General features: G+C 46.7%; 1 protein-coding gene across 5 annotated transcripts; it reads right to left on the reverse strand.

Annotated features, from left to right (window-relative positions):
* Positions 1 to 626: 626 nt before the first annotated feature.
* On the reverse strand, positions 627 to 18,542 carry Kars (lysyl-tRNA synthetase). Of its 5 annotated transcripts, NM_001363430.1 has the most exons (17): positions 18,398 to 18,542; positions 17,410 to 17,468; positions 15,670 to 15,727; positions 15,395 to 15,574; positions 12,820 to 12,976; positions 10,463 to 10,628; positions 9,699 to 9,792; positions 8,889 to 9,075; positions 8,672 to 8,797; positions 7,258 to 7,377; positions 5,988 to 6,150; positions 5,710 to 5,883; positions 5,478 to 5,563; positions 4,764 to 4,849; positions 3,648 to 3,774; positions 2,052 to 2,195; positions 627 to 894 (listed from the first exon to the last, which is right to left on the reverse strand). In NM_001363430.1, exons 4-17 carry the CDS (start codon positions 15,538 to 15,540, stop codon positions 796 to 798), a joined length of 1,875 nt encoding a protein of 624 aa, NP_001350359.1. In that variant the 5' UTR covers positions 15,541 to 15,574; positions 15,670 to 15,727; positions 17,410 to 17,468; positions 18,398 to 18,542; the 3' UTR covers positions 627 to 795. The 5 variants fall into 5 exon arrangements, with proteins under 5 accessions (NP_001350359.1, NP_001273313.1, NP_001350358.1 ...); NM_001286384.1 differs by lacking the exon at positions 17,410 to 17,468; NM_001363429.1 differs by lacking the exon at positions 15,670 to 15,727.
* Positions 18,543 to 18,545: the final 3 nt, after the last annotated feature.

Here is an 18,545-nt window from a genome sequence, read left to right on the forward strand (position 1 = left end):
TAGAAAAGGGTATTGGGAACTGGATCACGGTTGCAAGCTGCCTGACACACGGGTGCTGGGTACTGAAGCCTGGTCCTCTGTAAGAGCATCAATCCCTTGCAGCACTGAGCCATGTCTCCTGTACTGCAGTCTAAGTCTGCCTCCAGCCAAAAGGAACCTGCACTGGATCTGGTCTGGTTCTCCCTCAACTCTGCACTCAAGCCCTAAAGAAAATAAAAGGGATTTTTATGGAAGAAGTGACTTGACTTTTGTTCTCTGGTTGTTTCCAGTATTTCAGCACAATGGCTCATACTGAATAGACAGACATTAATATACATTTATTAGAGATTCTGACTGCAGGTGGGGCCGAGAAGTTGGCTTAGGAGTTAAGAGCACACCCTGCTCCCATGGGGCTGACCTTCGTTTTTCAGCCTCCGTGCTGGGCAGCTTACAGTGCCTGTAACTCTGGCTCTAAGGGACCCAACATCTCTGGCCTCAGGGCACCTGCACTCTAAATGCACACACACACACACACACACACACACACAATTGATAATAAAAATAAATCTTAAAAAGAATACAATGACAGAGCTCTAATTAGACCACTCATCAGACCAGCAGCCCGGGGGAGAAAAAGTAACACTGCATGGGTAAAGAGAGAAATGATTTATTTGGTAACGAGGAATAAAAAGAACTTCTTTAGTTCTTCTCTCTTGTGGAGGTTGGACTGCAGTGGCCAGATGGACGGCGCCACACAGGAATCGCTCCCTCAGACCAGATCTGCTGAGATGCAGACACCATAGTTGCATGTGCCTTCTAGACAGAGGGGCTGGCCTCTGTGCTCTCTGGGGTTTCAGTGGTCGCTGCAGTTTCCTTCTTGTCCTCTGGCTTCATGGCAGGAAACAGAAGTACTTCCTAGAGAAGAGGAAAGAGAAGCACTTCCTGAGAAGAGCAGAGCATCTGCCGAGGTTCAGAAGCACCAGGAGCCGGGCTCAGTGGAACTCAGGAGGCGGGGGCAGGCAGACCTCTGCGACCCGACTTCAAGGCCAGCCTGGTCTCCATATGGTTAAGTTCCAGGACAACCAGACTATGTAGTAAGACCCCGCCTTTCAATAACAGGGCACTATGGATTTTTCTCCCCACTATCCTACTTTTGCTGTTGCCTGATGTTACAAAATCTAGAAGTACGCATCCAGACAAGGACACAGAACCTGCTAGGGTCCCATGCCAAAAGAACGTAAAATTGAGTTCCCGGTGCTAGAGATGGCTCAGCCATTAAGAGCACTTGTTCTTGCAGAGGGCCGAGATGTGGTTCCCAGCAGATACATGGTGGCTCATAGCCATGTGTAGCTTGTTTTAGGGGATCTGACATCTCTTCTGGCCTCTGCAAGCACAAGGGATGCTTTTGGTGTAAATGAGCCACATGTATTTTTTTGTTTTACAAGTGACCCTCAGCTGAGTGGTGATGGCGCACGCCTTTAATCCCAGCAATCAGAAGGCAGAAGCAGGGGGATCTCGCATTTCGAAGTCAGCTTGGTCTACAGAGTAAGTTCCAGAGCAGCCAGGGCTACAAAGAGAAACCCTATGTGGAAAAACAAACAAACAAAAAAAAAACAAACCAAAACAAAACAAACCAAAAGTGAATTTCCTCCTAGGCCTCCACCAACATAATCCCTGTGTTCTGGAGGTAGAGGCAGGAATATGAGTTATATCAAAGTCACTATAAACTACTGATGGCCTTCCAAGAGAGCCCAGGCTACATGAGATCCTGTCTCACAACAAGTAACAACACCAGTAAAACCCGTCTTCACACCTCACAGAACGGACTGATTTAAGGCAAACCATGTAGTGAGGGCTCAGCGTTTCCCTGGACACTGAAGAAAAGCAAACCATTAGTACCCCCTCCTGTCTCAAGCAGGAAAGACTAAAATCCCGCAGAGCCACACGCTCGCCAGTCTCCTCCCGTAAAGTGGAACCTCTTGAGCCTCTGCTTTCTTTCCCAGGTCCTCTACGCTGTCCCCAGCACAGTGGAGTCTGGGGAAGCAGGAGCTGGGCGGCCCCTGCGTACATACCTTGATATTGTTGGAATCGGTGAGAAACATGGTGAGCCGATCAATGCCCATGCCCCAGCCCGCTGTGGGAGGCAGCCCGTATTCCAGGGCAGTACAGAAGTTCTCGTCTATGAACATGGCCTCGTCATCACCGGCAGCCTTGGCCTAGAGAAAATAAGAGTGAAATGTTCAAAAGGATCCAAATCATCTAGTCTGGGATCTAGTCAGCGGTCCTCACCCTTCCTAATGCCGTGACCCAACCACAAAACGGTTCCAGCGTTTCTTCATAACTGTTATTTTGATGTTATGAATCATAATGTACATGTCTGATATGAGACCAAAAAGGGCTCAACCCACAGTTCTAGGCAATCTCAGTGTCCATATGAACAGACTCTAACTTTCAGAAGGGGCACCAGAGGTGCCCAGGACAATTTCTGATGAACTTGCTGGAAAATGATTTCCAGAGACCTCAGGATGAAACCCATTTTAAGTAGAATGTGATGGTACATATCTGTAGTTCAAATTACTAGGAGGGCTGAGACAAAGGATTGCCAAGAGCTGTAGGATAGCCTGGTTTAAATAACTAACTCTAGGCCAACCAAGCCTGAACAGTGAGATCTTGTCACAAAAGTTAAGGGAGCCAGGCAGCCCTCATTATTTTATACAAATAATGTACAGTAATTTTTAAAAAGACAGTCTCTGTCTTCTTAAATCTGCTTGGGGATTTGAGACTCCATACAGCTACTACAGTATGGAACTAAAGCATCTTTCTCTAGTTCCTGAAATCAGCCACCATGGCAGAGGTAGCCGGGACTACATAGACATTCTGTTTCAAGACACAAAGTGAAACAAAACAATACCTGCCCCCTTCCAAAAAAGGGGAAAGCTATAGTCTAAGAAAAGGTATGCCTAGCCAGGCAGTGGTGGCGCACGCCTTTAATCCCAGCACTTGGGAGGCAGAGGCAGGCGGATTTCTGAGTTCAAGGCCAGCCTGGTCTACAGAGTGAGTTCTAGGACAGCCAGGGCTACACAGAGAAACCCTGTCTCGAAAAAACAAAATAAATAAATAAATGAATGAATGAATGAATGAATGTCCTTGTTAAATGTACTTTTGAGGTGTCGAAATATAGGCAATCTTCAACTCACTATATGTGTTGTATAATAAAAGCCAGTGTGAGTGGCTGTGGTATGCAGCCCTGTATCCCCAGCCCTCAGAGGCAGAGACAAGAGGGTCAAGGATTCAGTGTGGCCTTGGCTACCCCAGACTGTCTCAAAAACAAAAAGAGCAGCTCTATTTGAATGGGACTTCCTCCTGCAAAGCCTCTTTATGGAGCTGGAGAGTTGGCTCAGCGGTAAGAGATGCTCTTCCAAAGGATTCAAGTTTGATTGCAAATGCACACTTGCGTGCGCGCGCGCACACACACACACACACACGCACACGCACACGCACACGCACACGCACACGCACACACACACACACACACATGCTACAATACAAAAGTTGGGAAGCTTCCCTGGCTTAGGTAAAACACCAAGAAAGTGTCCAGCAACACAGGGTTAAGGGCGGTGCTTCCTGGTGTGAGGGTAAGCAGATGCTAGTCTCACTCACTCACTCACCTTGGCCTGCTCCTCAAACAGCTGCCTCTGCCGCACGGGGTCATTCAGCTCAGTATAGGCATTGCATATCTCCTTCTTCATGACAAACAGCTCAAAGCGCTCCGTGAGACCCTCTTTGGAGCGGTGCCTGGGGACGCGAGACCACAGAGGATGAATATTCAGAGCTCTCATAATGCAATACCTGACTCAAAAGTCAAAACTGGAAGCCTCATCAACTTCCGCACTGATCTCTGGTACCAGAGCCAAGGTGAGAGAGACAAGAGACTTGACTGCACTCCTGACAGGCACGGGGACGGACTGGACCCAGGCCCTTCTGCTTTGCTCTCATACTCTGGGCTCCCACTTGTTTTGGTCAAGGACATATTGGCAAACGTCTGGCATATATTTGCTTGTTGAGGCTTGTTCTTTTGGGATGCCTGCCTTGAGAACCGAACCACCATGCTGACAACAGACTACTGCCAGAGAGATCATGTGAAGAGGCCCTGACAGGATTTCCATCTTAGATATTGTATCAATGCATGTCGCAGAAAGACCACCACCAAGTCAACACAGGACATCAAAAAACCTCTATCACTTTATACCATTAACTTCTGTTTTTTTTGTTTTTTAAAAACACTACTGAAGCTGGGCGTGGTGGCGCATGCCTTTAATTCCAGCACTTGGGAGGCAGAGGCAGGCGGATTTCTGAGTTCGAGGCCAGCCTGGTCCACAAAGTGAGTTCCAGGACAGCCAGGGCTATACAGAGAAACCCTGTCTCGAAAAACCAAAAAAAATAAAAAAAAAATAAAAATAAAAAACAAAAACACTACTGAAGGACCAGAGAGACGGCTCAGCAATTAAGAGCACTGAATGTTCTTCCAGAGGTCCTGAGTTCAATTCCCAGCAACCACATGGTGGCTCACAACCATCTGTAATGAGGATCCAATGCTCTCTTCTGGTGCATCTGAAGAGAGCAACAGTGGACTCATATACAATAAATAAATACTTATTAATAAGCAGTGGTGAAGATTGAGCCTAGGCCTAGACTCACGTTAAGTAAATGTCCTGCTGCGTAGGTACAGCCGCAGAGGCCCACGCCCTACTTGAGGGTTTCTGCAGTGACAAGCTGTATCTTACCATTTGGCCAAAGGACTCATGATCTGTGGGTGATCACAGATGAAGGTAGGGCTGATGCATGTGACTTCGAGGAACTCGCCAACGAGCTTAATAGGAAAACAGAGCAGAGTTACACGTGGCTTCTCAACACCACTGACAGTCCAGCCCAAGGGAAGGTTTTAACTCATACAGATGAGTTCACCTTGTAGCTTTTTCAAAGGACAGAGTTTTGAGTAACATAATATGCACTATTTGGCAGAAGAGAAATATTACATTTCAAAGCTCCCTTTTGCTTATATTTCTTTTTCCCTCATTAATTTATTTTATTCACTTTTCATCCTGATCACTGTGTCCCCACTCCTGGTCTCCTCCGCAGTGCCCCTCCTCCTCTCCTCTGAGAGGGTGGAAGTCCCCTGGGATCACCCCAACCTTGGCACATCACGTCTGTCTCTGCAGGGCTAGGTGCATCCTCTCCCACTGCGGCTGGACAAGGCGGCCCAGTTAGGCAAATGGGATCTGGGGATGGGGATTGAGCCACCCCTTCCCTGGCCTTGGTTTGCTAAGTGAGTACTCTATCACCGAGCTACATTTCCCAATCCAATTCAGAGTTTGAATTCTCCCGTTCCTCTGTAAGGCTTCCCTGCGAAGCTGCAGGGGAGGAGTCTCCCGGGGGATCCATGCCCTAGGGATCAGGGTGCTGGTAAGCACTGGACGAGCACAAGTATGGTCTCTTGCCTTATCAAGGAGCCTGGCTGTGGTCCGAGGTGGGGGGCATTCAACAGCTTTTGCAACACAAATATCATCAAGAATTTTCCGAGTTTCTGTGACAGAAATGTGTGAGTTAGGACAGGGAACATCACTGTGTAAAATGTCTATAAATACAACAGGTGGGACATTTTAGCTTTAACCCAAATAAATCTGGAGCTGACCAAGAAGGCAGGCCACATGGTGGAGTATTGTATGTTACCTTCAGTTTCAAAGAGACTGGTTTCTGGCAGCTTCACACCTAGGGCTTTCTCAAGCTCTTCTACCATGCTGATTCTTCGGAAGGGTGGGGTGAAGTCGACCTCGTAGGCTTGGCCTTCCGGCCCATCTGGGTGGTAGGTGATCTTGTAACTGCCTGTAATGCTCTTCACCATCCCTGGGAAGAAAGCAGCCCTCTCAAGGACGGAGAACAGAAGTTCTCCTCTACAGGCAGCACGGCCGTCTTCCACCCGAGTATGAGCTGAAGGCAGCAGGACTCACCTGACAGCATCTTCTCTGTGATCTCCATGAGGTCATGATAGTCTGCATAGGCCATGTAGAACTCACAGGTGGTGAACTCAGGATTGTGAGTCAAATCAATCCCTTCGTTCCGGAACTGGCGCCCAATTTCATAAACCCGGTCAATGCCACCAACCACCAGCATCTACCAAAACCACACAGCCACAGTCATGTGTTAATAGCCCTATAGGCTCCTAGGAACTAACTGCTTTTCATAGCTTAGGTACGCTTTCCATTCAAAATGCCCAGTGCCCTGCTATCTTTAGACATCAACTTGCTTCTGATTTTATTTGGCTGGGCAGGACTCCCGAGTCTCTTCCTGTGTCTTTGCTATTTCTTATTTGTTGGGTCTGAGTTTCTCCAAAGCCTCTCCACCTGCCAGACACACTAGTGACACGTCAGCATGGAAGCTACCAAAGGAAGGTGTAGGTGTTACACGGAACTCACTGTGGTGAAGGGAACCAGAGGCAGCCATCTTTCAAACAGGTTACTGAAATTCTAGTGCAGTGACCTGTGCCCAGTAGGTGACAGAGTGATATGATCCAGTATCATTTCCAGGCAGGACTCCTTGGCCTTTAAGGTTATTGTGGCTTTCTTACACAGGTGAATAAATTTTGCTCTAACTTGTTACGTATCTGCAACTAAGAATCAGTCTTTGGTATTTATACGGATAATTTGAAGAGATTTAGTTTACTTTTCTAGAAAGAATTTAAGACCAGCAAAAGTTCTTTTATGAAAGACTAAACAGAGAAGGACTGGGATGTAGTTCAGTGGTGGATTTCTTTCTTTTCTCTTGAGCTAGGGTCTCACTGTATGGCCTTCACTGGCCTAGAACTCACTGTATAGGTAAGAGTTAAGGGATCTGCTCGCCTCTGCCTCTGCCTCCTGAGTGAGCCATTAAAGGTGTTTGCCACCGTGGCAGTTGTAGAGAGTGTTTGAAGAAGGCAGGCAGGCAGGCAGGCAGGCAGGCAGACACAACTGAGATCTAACCCCAGGAAAACTGCAGCTAAAGCTTTGGGATTGAGTTAAAGCTTTAACCAGAACAGGGTCGTGTGTACACGTGTACAACACGATGCCTACAATCCTCAGCTGCTTCCAAGGACATCACAACCCCCAAACTACAGAACTGGAGCCTTCTCCTGGCTGCTTTATCTAACTTCACTGCTCCTTCCTGCAGACTGGACTGGTCTGGCCAGTCATTTTTCCAGCCTCCTTCTACTGGAAGGAGACAGGGTGTGTGGCTATTGACTACCTTGTGGTAGAGTTCTGGAGCAATTCTCATATACAAGTTCATGTCCAGCTCATTGTGATAGGTGATGAAAGGCTTGGCCACAGCTCCCCCGGGAATGATGTTCATCATGGGAGTTTCGATCTAAAACAGACAGAAACAAACAGTTCTTAGATAACCAGAGGCCTTGAGGACAGTGCATTCTTTGCATGTAGCATAGACTAGGCCTGTCACATAACAAAGAAGATGAACAGACTATCTGACTCATTAGAACCGCATCTCCATTCCTTATATTACAGAGTACTGTAAGTGCTGACAGGCTGTAAGAGAACTATAAATGAATGCTGCAGCTTTTAGGCTTAATTTACTGTGGTAGTTTGAAAGAGGATGGTCCCCATAGGTTTAAATGTTTGGTTTCTAGTTGGTAAAACTGCTTGGGAAGGATCAGGAGAAGGTGTGGCCTTTTTGGAGGAGATGTGTCACTGGGCATGAGGTTTTAAGGTTTCAAAAGCCTATGCCAGGCCCAGTGTCTGTGTGACTGTCTTTTCTTTCTCAGTCTTTCTGCCTGCAACCTGTGGACCAGGATATAAGCTCTCAGCCCCAGGCCCGCCTGCTTGTGTGCTGGCATACTTCTTGCCATGATGATTCTGGACCAACCCTCTGAAACTATAAGCCAGCCACCAAGTAAACAGTGTCTCGGTCATAGTGTCTCTTCACAGCAACAGAACAGTATCGGAGGCATTTACAGTATTTACTATCTACATCCTTAAAGAAGCATCAGAGGGCTGGAGATGCTCAGCTGTTAAAAGCACATACTGCTCTTAGAGAGAACCCAAGTGCTCTGGCCTCGAAAGGCACTGGCATTCCCATGTACAAACCTACACATACATAAATGTCGTAAAGAAGAAAGAGGCTAAGAGTTATAGAAGACGCTGGGCATCCTCCCCATCCTTTGCACATGCACACAGACACATGCACCAGCACGCAATGTACACATAAAAAAGAGCAGGTTTATTAAGAGTGCACATAGCATGACTACAATTTGTATTTAAACCAAAAAATAAAACTCTGCCGAAACATTTACATGTGCACTCCATATGTAGAGAGAATACATGTGCATTTAGAGTATCCATGTGTGCATATACCTGCCTGCCTATACCTCCTAAGTGCTTGGACTAAAGGGTGCCACGCTACCTGGCTTCTAAAGAGATTTTTAATGCTACAGACCCTCCAGCGTCACTGAAAGTGGCATCATTAGCACAGGGATGGTGCATTCTTTAGAAAGCCTGCCCCATGAGCACTAAACAGGTAGAAGAGACACTGCTCGGGCATGACGGACCCTGGCAGGGTATGCTGTGTAAAGGAAAGACGGGACCGTGAGAGACAAGCACAGCCAAAACGGCGCCGTTCCAGGTAAAGACCCCTTCGCCCTCGTCACCTCTAGGAAGCCCAGCTCATCCAAGAAACTTCTTATGTATGTGATGATCTTAGAGCGGACGATAAATTTCTGCCTCACAAAGTCGTTCAGGATCAAGTCCAAGTATCTTTGACGATACCGTGTTTCCTAAAGCAAAAGCAGCGAGCGGTTAGAAACCGGTGCTTTCTGTGATGGCTACAGGAGGAGGCGCGCATCCGAGATCAGCTGTGGGGCTTACCTTGTCTTTGAGGCCAAAGTGAAGATGAGGCAGCATGTGCAAGCAGGGGGACAGCAGCGTGATCTCCTGGGGGATGATGCTCAGCTCGCCCTTCTTGGTTTTCCCGGGATTGCCCTCAACTCCAATTATGTCTCCCCGGCGCAGTTTGTTATTGATATGAACAAATTCCTCCTCTGATTTGTAATTCCTGGGTGAAAGGAAAGGTAACTGAATGCATAGCTCTACAAATGAATACAGACCCCTGCCTTCCTCAGGAAACCTTCCCTCAGAATACAGACCCCTGCCTTCCTCAGGAAACCTTCCCGCAGAGCCAGACCCCTGCCTTCCTCAGGAAATCTTCCCGCAGAGCCAGACCCCTGTCTCACTCAGGAAACCTTCCCGCAGAGCCCCTGCTTTGGGGACAACTGCTGGAGGGTTTCCTTTATGTTTACTGTACTTTAAGGAAGGACAGACTTTCATTGTTAGGTCTTTCCACAACCTGCCACTCAACTCTACCCAACCATGTCTCACTCCTCGATATCCTAACTCTAAACGACAGTGGGAAAATAGGACCACACTAGCCTGTGTCTTCAACTGCCTGTCTGTTACGCTGCGGTGTGACACAAGTCGTTTTTTAGTTTGTTTGGTTCTTGTATTTTTTTTTTTTTTGAGATGGTTTCTCTGTAGCCCTGTCTGTCCTAGAGCTTGCTCTATAGAACAGGCTGGCCTCAAACTCAAGAGATCCACCTGCCTCCTGAGTGCGGAGATTAAAGGCCTATGCCACCACCACCACCAGCAATACAAGATCTGTAATTGTGTATTTCTGTGTACCTGGAGTTGGCCATGACTTGTAACTTGACCCCCTCTCCTCGCAGGTCATAGAAGATGAGCTTCCCTCCAGAGGCCCTCTTGGCGTGGATGCGGCCTAGAGAGGAAACAATGAAGCCATTGAGAGGAGAAACCTCTTGAGCTCTCTGTGCAACACGGATCACAACAATCTGGGTGTGGCTCGGGGTCTGCAGCCTGCCCTCTTCTTCATGTCAGTGACCTTCACTAAACCAGTCAAGGCTGTACAGGAAGACCTCTCTAAAGACGGTCAGTGGATTCTTGGACGATGGCAGTGGTATTGACAACGCGGGTTTCGGGTCTTCCTGAATCTTTACATAAAAATTCAGTAGCTAGGGACTAGATAGGCTAAGCCAAGCCCATTAGTAACCGTCATGCAGGGAAAGGCCAGGCACAGTAGCACACTTCTTTCCTCCCGACACTTGGAAGGCAGAGCAGTTTCCAGCCAGGAGGTCCCTCAGAGAACATCCCTTCCCCAGAAGCGTCTACTCATGTAGAATTCCACCCATGCCCCAGGGCTGCTCTATTCTCTGTGAGTAGATAGAAAGGCACCGTCTATCCCCACCAGCTGGGACAGTGCAGCATGAGATCTCAAGTTTGAGGCCAGGCTAGGGCACACAGCAATATCTGGACTCAAAAAAACCAAAAGGGGCAGAGGGTGCAAGACCAGCCCAGGCCCTCCTCTGTGTTAGCATAGAAGCCTGCCCTTGTGAGCTGAGAGGCGAGTGAACTGTCAGGGACCTGCCTACCTGCCACTTTGAGGGTGACATCAGTCAGGTGGTCCCCAGGCTGCAGGTGACTATATTCTTGGATGAACTGAGTGAGTGAGATGTCCACGTGGAACTTGTGTGGGTACGGATCCTCCCCAGTGACCTTCAGCTGCTGGACGGCTTGACTTCGGATCTTGTAGTATTGCTGTTAAAAAAAGAAAAAGAAAAAAGAGCTAGTCCTTCTGAAGTGGAACCCTGTCAGGTGTGGCTTCTTCAGCAGAGTATCACATTAATTACGTTCCTTGTCACAATGACAGAATACCTTACAGGAGTATTCTAGTTTAAGAGAATATGGTTACAGCAGGGAAAGCGAGACAGCACAGTGGCTTGTCCAGGCCTTCAGAGGTTTATGACCGTCATCTCTGCAGATCGTGCAAGACACACACACATGTTGGGAAGAATGAAGCTGAACCACAACCCATTAAGACTCGACAGCAGGGGGCTGGTGAGATTGGCGGCTGGAGAGATGGCTCAGACCACTGACTGCTCTTCCAAAGGTCCTGAGTTCAAATCTTAGCAACCACATGGTGGCTTACAACCACCCGTAATGAGATCTGACGCCCTCTTCTGGTGTGTCTGAAGATAGCTACAGTGTACTCATACATGAAATAAATAAAATAAACCTTTAAAAAAATGAATGTAGATTCACAGAATGAATTTAAAATACAAGGTTCAACAGAATTAAAAAAAAAAAAGAGGTTCACCCAAAATAACAAAACTTAATTGCTGCAGACAGTCTCTCTTGTGGACTGCACTTGCGTGGTGAAGTGACTTTCTTAATTATTCTTCTGGCCACACATTAGACTCTTCCCTTGGGCATGCTCAGCAAACCTATAAAGTGCAGCTATGAAGTAGTTTACCACAGGGGTTGTGCGATGGTTTGTATAAACTTGGGCCAGGGAGTGGCACTACCAGGAGGTGTGGCCTTGTTGGAGTAGGTGTGTCTCTGTGGGTGTAAGCTTTAATACCCTAGCCCTAGCTACCTGGAAGGGAGTATTCTGCCAGCAGCCTTCATATGAAGATGCAGAACTCTCAGGTCTGCAACACCATGCCTGCCTGGATGCTGCCATGCTCTGACCTATAAGCCAGTCCCAACTAAATGTTGTCATTAAAAAAAAAAGAAAAGGGCTGGAGAGATGGCTCAGTGGTTAAGAGCACTGACTGCTCTTCCGAAGATTCTGAGTTCAAATCCCAGCAACCACATGATGGCTCACAACCATCCTTAATGACATCTGACTCCCTCTCCTGGTGTGTCTGAAGACAGCTACAGTGTACTTACATATAAAATAAATAATAAATAAAAAAAAAAGAAAAAGGTTGTCCTTTATAAGACTTGCATTGGTCATGGTGTCTGTTCCCAGAAGTAAAACCCTAATTAAGACAGCTTGGCAACTTTTTAAAAATCATATGTATGCATGTGTGTCTGTGTGGAGGTGTGTGTGTATGCATGTGAGTGTCTGTGGAGGCCAGAAGAGGAAGCTGGAGTAACAGGTGGTTGTTAGCAACCTGATGTGGGTATCCTCTGGAATAGCAGTATACACTTAACCACCAAGGCATCTCTCCTTTTCTACCAAGGCATGTTTCCTTTTCTACTGTTAACAGTGGCAAATTAGCCTTGGAGTGATACAAACAAAGGGTGTGGCTGTGCTTATGTACAAAACCAGGAAGTGGGGGAGGAGGGTGCATTTGGCATGAGGAATGTATTTTGCCAACTAATAGACACTCTAGTCTATCTTGAGGGAAGACACCCCTACTGTCATTGTTACAGGCTCAGCTACTTCCACCAAGTAGTTACTTAGGGCAACTAGCCCTACTTGGACTTGAAACTCAGGGTTAATCCCAGCACTTGGGAGGCAGAGGCAGGTGAATTTCTGAGTTTGAGGCCAGCCTGGTCTACAAAGTGAGTTCCAAGACAGCCAGGCCTACACAGAGAAACCCTGTCTCAAAAAACCACTCAGGGCCAGGCGTGGTGGTGCATGCCTTTAATCCCAGCACTTGGGAAACAGAGGCAGGCGGATTTCTGAGTTTGAGGCCAGCCTGGTCTACAGAGTGAGTTCCAGGACAGCCAAGGCTACACAGAGAAACCCTGTCTCAAAAACAAAACCAACAAACAAAAAAACCCCAAAACCAAAACCAACCAAAAACCCCCACTACCAACAACAAAAAACCACCCCGGGCTATGCCAGTGACAAACGGCATGCACTGCTCTCCCAATTCTCTTGTTGGTTCAAGTTCTTATTTATCTTGTTAGTCACTTGGTCTCTCCTGCTGTTTGTTAGCCACAAGCCTCTCAGAAGCTCTGTGTCCAGTCATCCCAGTGGCCCAGGGGGACTCACATTTGGGTCCAGAGTCTCCTCCTCAGCACCCACGCCATTGTCAGCCGTGTGGTTGGGAGCGGAAGCAGTCTGGTTTAGCTGTTTCTCACTCAGCTCTTTCTGCTTGGCCTCCTTCTCTGCCAGTTTCTTCTCAGCTTTCAGACGCCTCTTCAGCTCACTGTTGGGAAGATGACAGCACCCAGTGTGACAGCTGCCTCAAGAACCCTCTGTCAGAAGCTCCACTGCCACTTTCCAAACGCATGAGCAGCCTGGGAAAGTGTTCCTGCTGCACGCCACACCCACAAGTGATCTTACTCCCCAGCTCTAACCTGTTAGTCACTAAGCTATTTGAGGGAACAAGACAAAAAGAAAACCTAAGCTTTGAACAAAGACGCAGCAGGTCATTTCCAGTCTCCACTTGGCATCAGAAACCAACTGGAATCAAGATACTCAAAGGTGAAGAAGCCCATATTTACCAGTTTATGCGAGCACTGAACAGAGATTTCCCAGAAAAGCTGCAGGATAAACTTTTAAGCCCCCTGACACTAGATACTGCATCCTGGTAGTTTGGCATCCCTAAGAAGACCAAGTCCCCCTTGAAGGTGTAAGGTAATACCTCTGGCTCTGTCAGCTTTCTGGCTCTCCTAGAGAAGTGGGCTAGACTGTAGAGAACTGGTCTTCAGAGCTTGAAGACACAATCTCTTCAAGAGATAATTCCAGAACAACTGTCAAAGACTGGGGGGGGGGGGGGATTGGGGATGTGGCCCGGTTGGTAGAGTGCTCGCCTGGCATGCACAAAGCTCTGGGCTTGATCTCTAGCACCGCTGATGTGATACTGCACATCTGTAAACCCAGGACTTGGGAGGTGCAGGTAGGAGACCACAGGTGTAAGGTCATCTACAGCTACGCAGTGGATTTGAGGCCAGCCTGAGACCCAGCTCAGAACAAAACTGGTCCGACACTAACCAGGATGGACTGCTATCCGAAGCAGCAGGATACAGGTAATATCATGCTATGTTTGTAGTCAAACTGCCTAGCACTAAATTCTAAAACACTAACCACTTGAATGGCATTGAGCAAATGACTTATCACCATCTAGAAAAAGGAAAGAAGCCACCCTCTCACCAGTTGTGAGGACTGAGATGTTAATAAGAAATGATCGGGTCCCAGAGTGTAATTAGGGCTCAAAAGTGGGTTCTATGCCTCTCACTACTTAACTCTTCACATTCTGCCTCCAGGACAGAACCCAGACAAGGCTGGATCCATCTCTAATCAAGTCTCTCATCATCCAAACTTCACACATGTTACCTGAAACTCAAAACAACGGGGGCAACTCTGTGACCCTTGACCTGAGCTTGCTATCTGAATCCAGGAAAAAATAAACTCACTTAGACAAGAATATCTTCGTTATTCAAAGAGAATTTATGGATGGATCATTCTTTACAACTGATCAGTCTTCAATAGTGAATCATGGCAAAAGATTCTAAGTCATTGTATATTGTCTGGCTTTAGAATACACCCTTCACTTTGTTTGTTTGTTTTGCACTATTGGAGCTTGAACCCAGGGGTCCAAGTATGCTAGGCAAGAGGTCTAACCCTGAAGTACCCCCAAGCTCCTTTTTAATTTTGAAATGGGACTGCTAAATTGTTTGATCTGCCCCTGAACTTGCGACCCTCTTCCCTTGGCTTCCCAAGTGCTTGGGATTACAGATATAAACCACTGACTGCTCTTTGCTCTATCTTTGTTTTTCCATATGAATTTAGCAAAATTTAAAGAAAGAACTTATCTTTTTTTTTTTTTGATTTTTCGAGACAGGGTTTCTCTGTATAGCCCTGGCTGTCCTGGAACTCACTTTGTAGACCAGGCTGGCCTAGAACTCAGAAATCTGCCTGCCTCTGCCTTCCGAGTGCTGGAATTAAAGGCATGCACCACCATGCCCCGTGTAAAAAATAATTGTGAAAGCTTCAAAACAGGCAGAAATTTAGTCTTTCTAATAAATACAATCTATCTCACTTTCATCTTTCTAACAGTCCGTGGTCTAATCAGTCTGTAACTCAGTGAACAAGCTTTTAAGATAAAGTCTCTTTTCCGCTTCATTCATTTGCTCTTGTAGATTATAAGGACAGTCTAAAAAGAGACCCTAAAGGTAGCACTAAAACTAGGTCAAAGTTGATAAACAAACCCCAGGAAGACAAAAAGAAGGGGAAAATAACTAGCATTTGAAATTCCTTATCTCAGGCAGGGTGGTGTAGCACATGCCTGTAATCTTAGTGTGGGAAGCTAAAACAGAACGACCTTTAGTTTAGGGCCAGCCTTCATTACATAGTAAATTTGAGGACAGCCTAGCCTATATAGCAAGATCCTGTCTCAATAAACAAACAAAAAACAAAAAAACATTAGTCAAAGGGGAGAAAGAGAAAGAGAACAGAAAAGGGACTACAGGGAGAAGGACTCTGAACTCATAGAGTAAGAGGGGAGTCTTGGCTTGGGCAAGAGAGCTCTGTTTCTTTAGCACGTCCAGAGACTTAGCCAGCTAAAAGACCCTGAAGGAAAGATTCTGCTCCTGGAGCAATAAAGAAGGTAATGGGCACCAACCTTCTTCTATCAGAAAGTGGCTGGTCCTTGTGGAGCGTTGTGAAAGGAGCAAGGTGGCCCAGTCGAAGTTCCCTCTGACCCCATTCTGCCCATGAGGTTTGGCGCAGGGCCCCCCTAACAAGCCTGACAGCAGCTTGCATCAACATGGCGGAACACCCTGGAACTACTGATTACCACCACCTAGCAGGAAACAGAGACGTGTAGTCAGAGGGGACCAATAGCATACACCCGCTCCTCCCGCACTCCTGGGGAGGGGAGCCATGATTTGTACTAACGTGCAATGTCCCTCTGAACTTCAGTCCCTCCTGACTAACATCTGCAATGTTCTTAGTCCTGTCATAGAAAAAAACAAAACGTTTCATATCTGGGATTCGAAACCCAAATGCCAGCTGGAGAGAGATGGCTCAGTGGTTAAGAGCACTGACTGCTCTTCTGAAGGTCCTGAGTTCAAATCCCAGCAATCACATGGTGGCTCACAACCATCCGTAATGAGATTTGAGGCCCTCTTATGGGGTGTCTGATGACAGCTACAGTGTACGCACATATAATAAATAAATCTTAAAAACAAAACAAAACAAAACAAAAACCCCAAATGCAAGTCAATAGCCTAGCTGCAGAAATGCTCACAACTTCCTACAGTGTGGACGGCAACATGTGGGGCTCTGAAGTGTGGTCTCTCCCATGAGGATGGACTCCTGGCAACAGGATGATAATGAAAATGCCAAATGCAGATTTTAGACAGGCCTAGCTACTTGGGAGCTTGGGAAGGAACATGTGAGGGAAGGGCAGGTCCTCAGACACCATGTTTACTTGTTATCAACACGATGGCCTCAGAGCTACCAGGATCACACTCTACTGTGTTTCAGTAACTTGAGGAATCTTTCATTTGAGAATAAGTGATTTGGGCAGACAGACCATCTGTTTTTAACTTTGGGGGACTTTCTGGAATAAAACAGTCCTCAGGAAAAAAACTTCAAGAAATGCCAAGGACAATTAGGAAAAAGAAGGGGATATCATATTATTCACATGCACAAAAATTATTTTAGCTGGGAACGTAAAAACTGGTTCATTTTAAAGCCAGCTCGCCGGGCGTGGTGGCGCACGCCTTTAATCCCAGCACAGAGGCAGAGGCAGGCGGATTTCTGAGTTCGAGGCTAGCCTGGTCTACAAAGTGAGTTCCAGGACAGCCAGGGATATACAGAGAAACCCTGTCTCGAAAAAAAAAAAAAAAAAAAAAAAAGCCAGCTTGTGGTGGTACAAACACTTTGGAGGCAAGTAGATCTAGATCTCTTAGTTTGAGGCTAGCCTGGTCTAGGGCAGCCTGTGAGTTCTACACAGGGAAACCCTGTCTTATAAAAACAAAAAACAAACAAAACTACCTGATTTCATTAGGCAACCGAGGATCACAGATTTGGTATAGACTTCCCTTCAGATATCTGTCCCAGTGCTTCAGAGCAATGCTAGGAAGCACACGAGGAACATATATTTTCATTAGCAGTACCCCGGAAATCAAGAGCCTTGTGCATGGAAGCAGCCATTAAGCCACACCCACAACCGCTGGGAACTCCCATTTTCTCATAAACCCAGGGCCGTAGTTTCTGACTTGGAAATGTGGGCATGAACATTTCTCTTGCAAGATTACTACTGAGATTAGACAAAGTTTGTATAGTGCCAGCGTGGTGTTTAACGGGTAAATTAAAGTCAAAGGTATATTTAAGAAAAGTAACTTGAGGGCTGGGTGTGGTGGTGCACACCTTTGATCCCAGCACTAGGGAGGCAGAGGCAGGCAGATTTCTGAGCTCGAGGCCAGCCTGGTCTACAAAGTGAGTTCCAGGACAGCCAGGGCGCCAGGGCTACACAGAGAAATCCTGTCTCGAAAAACCAAAAAAAAAAAGAAAAGAAAGAAAGAAAAGTGACTTGAAAGCAGCAGTAAGGCTTCCTTAAATTACCTGAAAACTGAGGTACTTTCTTTCGCTTGTGACTCAAAATTCCAACTACTGATTTAATAAACTCACCCATCCTCCGCTAAGGAATCCACTAAACTGCTCACACAAAGGACAACCAACCAGGGAGCCTGCAACCCATAAATTTAAACATTTTCTTTAAAATCCTTCTAAACCACACAAAGCAGAAACACAGCCATAAAAAGGAAACCCAGTTATTATCTAGAAGGTTTCTGGTATTTCCCTCGGGGATCAATAAGGGGATTTATTTATTGCTAGGGTACTAACGAAAGCAGCCATGGTATGTGACAGCTTAAACTAGTTATTTCCTACAGCTTTGGAGGGTACTATGTAGTTCCAGGCACTAAGAAGACATTCAAGTCATTGCTAGTGTTCTGTGGGTCAAGTGGACTAGAGTGTAGTCCTAAAAGCAACCAGTTAAAGGGAGGGTAATCTTATCTGCCTACTCAATTCTGGGATTTGGAGTGTTTTACAAAGATACCCCCAGCAGTGCAAAGGGAGCCTGGTGTATCCCGCTAAATAAGGCCACTTGCTCCCGTGTCACAGATCCTTTGAGTGACACATATGGGTAGGTACACTATTGTTTCAGAACGTACCCCCTTTTAACACCCAAGGTGCAGAATAACCTTGGATAGGCCAAGGATAATGTAAAGGTTCTTCTTTTAAGAACAAAGATATTTAACCATTTTCCAGTCTATCCGTTGGGGGAGTGGTTCAATTAAAAGAGCATTTCTTAGAAGGTAGGGAAAAGTTAGTTTCACTTTTCTTTGCTACCATTCCCGGTTTCTGTGCTGGCTTTCCCTAGGTATGCTCGTCCCTACGGCTAGGACCAGGGAACCCATCAGCCACGCAGTTGATCCTCCTGGGGCATCCTGGAGGCTGTAGGTTCTACGGCACTGCATCTCTGTCCCAGCATGTGCTCACCCACCGGAAAAGACAAGAGGGACCCCAGGCACAGTCGCCTTGGCGGGAAAACTCCAGGCACTTCCCATCGGAACACTGCAACAAGAGACACTTAGAGATCTTCAACGACACTTACTTCTTGCTTAGTTTCTGCTCGCCATCCACTTTGACTTCACTCTCCTGCAGCGTGGCCATCTTCCCCACTGGCCCGACCCAGAAAAAAAAAAATTATGACTAGCGTAGAACTAGAACTTCCAGGTCGTGGCTCTAAGTCCTGCCTCTTC

This window comes from Mus musculus, chromosome 8, assembly GCF_000001635.26.
Source record: "Mus musculus strain C57BL/6J chromosome 8, GRCm38.p6 C57BL/6J".
NCBI lineage: Eukaryota > Metazoa > Chordata > Mammalia > Rodentia > Muridae > Mus > Mus musculus.

Coding starts and splice junctions, on each gene's coding strand:
- Kars (NM_001130868.2), bottom strand. CDS start 15,540: ATGTTGATGCAAGCTGCTGTCAGGCTTGTTAGGGGGGCCCTGCGCCAA. Junction 9,076..9,698: donor CAAGTCATGGCCAACTCCAG/GTACACAGAAAT, acceptor CCTTTCACCCAG/GAATTACAAATCAGAGGAGG. Junction 7,378..8,671: donor ATGAGCTGGGCTTCCTAGAG/GTGACGAGGGCG, acceptor TGTCTGTTTTAG/ATCGAAACTCCCATGATGAA.